A 7,255-nucleotide genomic window follows, 5' to 3' on the forward strand; every position below is an offset into this window, starting at 1 on the left:
ACCTTCTTCTCCGTAATTCACAGAACATTTTTCCAAAATTACCCACATTCTCAGTCACATAGCATATCATAACAGATACAAGAAAAAGGAAATAACTCCCTGTATCCTATCAGACCATCATGCATTAAATGTGAATTTCAACAAGAGAAAGCTTAGAAACTCATGGAAACTCAACGACCCCTATTGAATTACCACTTAGTTAAGGAAGAAATAAAGAAATTAAAGACTTCCTAGAATTCAATGAAAATGAATGCAGACCATACTGCATGAATGCGGGACACACTAAAAGTGGTGATAAGAGGAAAGTTCATAATGCTAAATGTCTTCATAAAGAAATTAGAAAGATCTCATACTAGCATATAGTATATCTGAAAGCTCTTGAACAAAAAGCAACATTGAAGAGATGTAGATGGCAGAAAATAATCAAACTGAGGGCTGAAATCAATAAAATAGAAACAAAGAGAAAGATACAAAAAAAATCAATGAAACAAAGAGTTGATTCTCTGAGAAAATCAAAAAGATAGGCAAAACTTTATTCAACCTAGTTATAATAAAGAGAATGCCCAAATTAGCAAAATCAGAAATAAAATGAAGAACATAACAACACCAACTAAGGAAATCTAAAGAATCATGAGGTCATACTTCAAAAACTTCCATACTCCACAAAATTAGAAAATCTAAAAGAAGTAGACAATTCTCTCAATAAATATCACTTACCAACATTGAATCAAGAGCAGATAAACAATTTAAATGGATCTATAAGCCCCAAGGAAATATAAGCAATCATTAAAAGTCTCCAACCAAAAAGATCCCAGGGCCAGATGGTTGTAGGCAAAATTCTACCCGATTTTCAAATAAAAACTACTGCCAATACTCCTCAAATTATACTACAAAATAGAAACAGAAATAACATTGCCAAATTTGTTTTTTGAGGCCACAACCACCATGATGCTCAAACTACAAAGAAAGGGAATTACAATTCAATTGAACATTGATGCAAAAATTCTCAATAAAATATAACTGAATCCAAAAGCACATCAAAATGATCATCCACCATGATCAAGTAGGCTTCATTCTAGAGATGCAGGGGTGATTCAACATATGACAATCTGTCAATGTAATCCACCATATAAACAAATTGAAAGGAAAAAATAAACATGACCATCTCATTAGATGCTGTAAAAGCCTTTGACAAAATCCAACACCTCTTCATGATAAAAGTCTGGGAAAGATCAGGGAACCTACCTAAGCATAAAAAAGACAAATGGGCTCCCAAACTGATAGCTGGGAATCCAGCATTGGATCAACTCAGACCCCCTGAACATGGGTCTCAGTAAGAAGGCCTGAGCAGTCTAAGGGACCTCTGACAGTGGAACCAGAATGTATCCCCATGCACAAAAGGATTTTGGGAGCACATTCCCCATGGAGGAATAGTCCCTTTACCTAGAGGCAGGAGGGAGGGCCTAGTTCCTACTCCATATGACTTGACAGATTTAGATGACCTCTCCAGGAAGGCATCACCCTACATGTGGAGTAGGGATGGGTGGGATGGGAGGGTGGTCAGAGGGTCATGGAAGGGTGGAAGAGAGGGAGGAAAAGAGGGATGGAGAGGGTACTGGGATCGATATGTAAAATAAGAAAAATAAATAAATAGAAAAGAAATAACAGAATTGAAGGTGATCAAGGGGATACATATGGAAAAGGAAGAAGTCAGAGTATTTTTATTTGCAGATGATATGACTGTATACAAGTGACCCTAAAATTTTTATCGGGAAACTCCTAACAGCTGATACAGACCCTCCATGAAGGAGTTGGATATGGGTTTAACTGCAAAATATAATAATTCTGTAGCTTTATGTTCAAATGTAGAAATCAGGAACACAACATCCTTCACAACAGCCACAAATAATATATCTTGGTGAAACTCTAACAAAGCAAGTAAAGGACATGTATGACAATAACTGCAAATCTTTGAAGAAAGAAATTGAAGAAGATATCAGAAGATGGAAAGATCTCCCATCTCATGGATTGATTGGATTTACATAGTAAAAATGGTCATCTTACTAAAAGCAATTCTACAGATTCAACTCAATTGTTAATCCTACTGCTCCAGAATAAGACGACTACCACAATTTCAAGCCAAACTTGTACAGCCACTTGGAAATCAATATGGTGGTTCATCAGAAAATTGAGACTTGATCCACCTCAAGACCTCTCTATACCACTCCTGGGCATAAACCAAAACGATACTTCATTCTACCACAAGGACATTTGCTTAACTATGTTCATAGCAGGTTTATTCAAAATAGCCACAAACTGGAAACAATCTCAACTGGAGAATGGATAAAGAAAATGTGGTACATTTACACAATGGAATACTACTCAACTGTTTAAAAAACTGACATAAAATTTGCAGGCAAATGAATGGACTAGAAAAAAAATATCCTGAGTGAGGAAACCCAGACTCAGAAACATAAACATGGTATATACTCACCTATAGGTGGATATTAGCTATAAAGGAAAGGATATTCATGCTATAATCCACAGACCCAGAAAGCTAAGTAACAAGCAGGGTTGGGGGTGGGCACATGAATCTCTCATGGAAGGGGAAATAGTGTTTTCTCGTGAACTGGGAACAGTTAGGGATGGGAACAGGAGGGGTCAGTTATGGGGGACAGAGTGAGAGAGTAGTGAGAAAGATGACTGGAATTGGGGGGCTTTGGGGGAGCAAGGTAGAAACCTAGTAAATTAAAACTCACTGCAATCTATGAGGGTGATCCTAGAGCAGATTCCTAGTAATGGGGATATAGAGCCTGAACCAGCCCTCTTCTGTAACCAGGTATAGTAGCTTGAATGCAATTTGCTTTCATAAGCTCATAGGGAGTGGTAATATTGGGAGGTATGGCTTTTCTGGAGTAGAAAAGACCTTGTTGGAGGAAGTATGTCACTGAGAAGGTAGGCTTTGAGGTTTCATATATGCTCAATCTATGCTTGGAATCACAGTGTACTTCCTATTGCCTGTCAATCAAAGATGTAGAATTCTAAGCTACTTTTCCAGCACCATGTCTACCTGCACACTGCTATGTCCCACCATGAAGATAATGGACTGAACCTCTGAACTGTAAATCATCTAACTGTTTTCCTTTACAAGAGTTGCTGTAGTCATGGTGTCTCTTCACAACAATAGAAACCCAAACTAAGATACCAGCCAAACCTTCCAGTGGAGGGATCAACCCAGTCACAAAACTTATCACCTACACTTTCTCCTACATGCAAGATATGCTGGGTTAATGGTTGTACAGAACCTGTGGAATGACCAGCCAATAATACCTGATATAACTTTGGATTCACCAGAAGGAGCCAGAGACTGGATAATCCAGGGACTAGCATATAGTCAAGTACAACTGGTTTAAAAAAAAAAGTTGTCAATGAAATGACTCCCTTTCTTTCTTTCTTTCTTTCTTTTTTTTTTTTTCTTTCTTTTTTGGTTTTTCGAGACAGGTTTTCTCTGAATTGCTTTGGATTCTTTGGAGCCAGTCCTGGAACTAGCCCTGTAGGTCAGTCTGGCTTTGAACTCACAGAGATCTTCCTGCCTCTGCCTCCCAAGTGTGCCACCAATGTCCAGCTGAAATGATTCTTAATTACATACAACTATACTAAATGACAGGAGACTAGCATAATCGTCATTAGAAAGGCCTCATCCAGCAACTGATAGGAGCAGATACAACTAAATATTAGGCAGAGCTTGGGCAACCCTGAGGAAGAGAAAGGGGAAGGATTAATGGAGCCAGAGGGGTCAAGGACACCACAAGAACATGGTCCACATAGTCAACTAATCAGGGAACATAGAGGCTCACTGACACTGAACCAACAATCAGGGAGCCTTCATAGGTCTGACCTAGGTCCTCTGCATGTTAGTTATGGCTGTGTAGCTTAGTGTTCCTATGGAACTCTGAACAGTGGGAGTAGGGGCTGTCTTTTCCCTGTGTTTGGGTCCCCTTTCCTCTAATAGAGTTGCCTCATCCTATCTTGATATGAGGGCATGTGCCTAGTCTTACTGCAACTTGTCTTGCCACATTTAGTTGCTATCCTTGGGAGGCCTGCACTTTTCTGAAGGGTAAAAGAGGATTGGATCTGGTGGAGAAAGGCCGTGAGGGGGGATTCAGAAGAGAGGAGGAAGAGGAAACCGATGTAATCTATGAAAGAAGAAAAAAAAAAAAAAGAAAAGAAAAAAAAAAAAAAAGAAAGAAAGAAAAAAGAGAATAGAGTTCGGCCTGGCTGTGGTGGCTCATGCCTTTAATGCCACCTCTCTGGAGGTAGAGGTAGGTACATCTCTGTGAGATCCAAACTAGCCTGGTCTACAGAGGGAGTTCCAGGACAGCCAGAACTACACAGAGAAACCTTGCCTTGGAAAAAGAAAGGAAGGAAAGAAGAGAGGGAGAAGGGAGGGAAAAAGAGGGAGGAAAAGGAAAGAATAGAATTGAACTCCAGCTGTGTTATTGTTGGTTTCAATGTTATTTCACTACAAATTAGAATAACCTAAGTAGGGAACCTCACCTTTAAATGTATCCAGATTGCTTTGATTGATGTGGGAGGATCTGCCCCAAATGTGGGATAGTAAAGGGGTTGCCTGAGCAACTAGTGATTGTAGACCCTCATCCTTGCTCCACTCACCCACATGTGTGAGACAGCTATTGTGGGACTACTTTTATTGCGGAGGTACCCAACCCCTCAAGGACTCAGTAACTGCAAGGTTTTCAGTTATCAGGTGTAATTCTGCTGTTAACATTTTAAAGTTGACTTAATAAATTCCTTTTTATATATCTTACATATAATGTATTGATATAAACTTATATATGTATGTTTTCAACCATTAATTCTCTTTTCCTACAGATCCCTAACTGATACAAGCTATTACCAAAATATCTAGAACATTTTACAGTAACTATGCACACATACTATATGTGTGGTCTTAATAGGCAACTACAAGCCATGTGTTGCTACCTAGCATTTGAAATGTAGCATGTGCACAAGAGACTAAACCTTGCTTCAATTCATGTGACTTTTGATTCTATTATGTGTTCATGAATACCAGTATCTACAGAGTCCAGAATAGGGTATTTAATCTCCAGAGCTAGAGCTACAGGTGGTTTTAAGCCACCCAATGTGGGTTCTGGGTATGTTAACTCTGGTTGACTGCAAGAATAGTAAGCATTCTTAACTACTGAGCTATTGCTTCAGCCCCTAGAAACTGAAATTTTAAGTTCAAATATTATTGCCTTCATGTAGCTAGTGGCTCCTATATTGAATGGCTAGTATCTAGATCATAAATTTGTAGCAGCTTAAAATAAAAGCCACAAATGTTTGTGATTTTTTTCTATCTTATCTGTCTTCATAATTTTTTCAGCAAGGCTTGTCAGAATTCACAGTTTATAATGCAAAATATCAGCTTACACAGTCACTAATCTTTAGAAAAAATGGAAAAGGGGATATATTACTTACATATATATATGTATATGTATATGCACATGCATATGCATATGCATATGTATATGTATATGTATATGTATATGTATATATGTATATATGGTCTATGTTTTTCTAAAATGACACACCAGGGTTTCCTCACATTGTTGACTTTGCTTATGCATTGGTTTTTTTTTTTTTTTTTTTTTTTTTTTTGCTTGGATGACCCTTTTAATGGTGAAACTCATTAAAGTCACAACAATAACTGGCAGTTTAACTGCACCAAGGTTTTTGAAGACAATGGCTTCTCCACCCAAGCAATTATATAAATAAATCCCAAATGGAAACTTGGCACCACCCTGAAATTCTAACTTCACACTGTTGGGGAAGTTTACCAAGATGGCTTCAGAGTAGACTAACTTTACACAGCGCATTAAAAAAAAAAAAAAAAGACACATTTATTCAGCGTCATGATCAGACTATTACATTTAGCAACCAACAGCGTGGGTGAAAAAAGGTCTACAGTAAAACCCTTTGTTGGAATGCTTTACACTTTCCACAGAACAGAAACTAAAATAACCTGTTATATAATTAGTCACAAATACAGTCCTGGAGTTTTTTGCCCATATACATGAGTATTGTCTAACACATGTCTTCTTTGTAGCAGCTAGGCCCTGCCACCACTGTGCTTGGCTGAGTTCACAAATCTGTTGTAACCTGTAGCTTCTCTGGCTCTCCTCTCCTGCTAAGCTTTGTTTCCTGGCTGTAATTAGAACCTCCTGCCACTGCCATAGCTACTGCTGCTGCTGGAACCACCATAACCACCTTGGTTTCGTGGTTTAGCAAAGTATTGGCCTCCACCAGCATAAGGGCCAGAGCTTCTGCCTCCAAAATTTCCTCCCTTCATTGGTCCAAAATTTGAAGACTGATTGTTATAATTGCCAAAATCATTGTAGCTTCCACCACCTCCGAAATTGCTTCCGTCATTACCAAATCCGTTATAGCCATCCCCACTGCCACCATATCCACCACCACCACGGCTACCACCGAAGCCACCACGACCACTGAAGTTTCCCCCTCGACCAAAATTGTCATTGCCGCCAAAACCACCTCCACGACCACCGCCATAGTTTCCGGAACCACTTCGACCTCTCTGGCTGGATGAAGCACTAGCCATCTCTTGCTTTGACAGGGCTTTCTGCACTTCACAGTTATGGCCATTCACAGTATGGTATTTCTGAATAACAATCTTGTCCACAGAGTCATGGTCGTCAAAGGTGACAAAAGCAAACCCTCTCTTTTTTCCACTGCCTCTGTCCGTCATGATTTCAATCACTTCAATTTTTCCATACTGCTCAAAATAATCTCGCAAGTGATGTTCTTCAGTGTCCTCTTTAATACCACCAACAAATATCTTTTTCACAGTTAAGTGGGCACCTGGTCTCTGAGAATCTTCTCTTGAAACAGCTCTCTTAGGTTCCACAACTCTTCCATCCACCTTGTGTGGCCTTGCATTCATATCGGCATCCACTTCTTCCACAGTGGCATATGTGACGAACCCAAAACCCCTGGATCGCTTCGTGTTTGGATCTCTCATTACCACATAGTCAGTGAGTGTTCCCCATTGCTCAAAATGGCTCCTCAGACTCTCGTAGATTGTTTCGAAGCTCAGCAGCCCTCCAATGAAGAGCTTCCGCAGCTGTTCCGGCTCTTTGGGTGACTCCGACTTAGACATGATGGCAGGGAAATGAGAGCCTTCAGCGATGCTTCCTCGGCCGCGTCAACAGGC

At 39.6% G+C, this 7,255-nt stretch overlaps 1 protein-coding gene across 1 annotated transcript; it reads right to left on the reverse strand.

Annotated features, from left to right (window-relative positions):
* Window positions 1-5,899: 5,899 nt before the first annotated feature.
* On the reverse strand, window positions 5,900-7,255 carry LOC127223387 (heterogeneous nuclear ribonucleoprotein A1). Its single transcript, XM_051185932.1, has one exon. It carries the CDS (start codon window positions 7,199-7,201, stop codon window positions 6,236-6,238), a length of 966 nt encoding a protein of 321 aa, XP_051041889.1. The 5' UTR covers window positions 7,202-7,255; the 3' UTR covers window positions 5,900-6,235.

Source organism: Phodopus roborovskii, unplaced genomic scaffold, assembly GCF_943737965.1.
Source record: "Phodopus roborovskii unplaced genomic scaffold, PHOROB, whole genome shotgun sequence".
Classification (NCBI taxonomy): domain Eukaryota; kingdom Metazoa; phylum Chordata; class Mammalia; order Rodentia; family Cricetidae; genus Phodopus; species Phodopus roborovskii.

Excerpts from the sequence above, each read along its gene's own strand:
- LOC127223387 (XM_051185932.1), bottom strand. The coding sequence starts at position 7,201 with ATGTCTAAGTCGGAGTCACCCAAAGAGCCGGAACAGCTGCGGAAGCTC.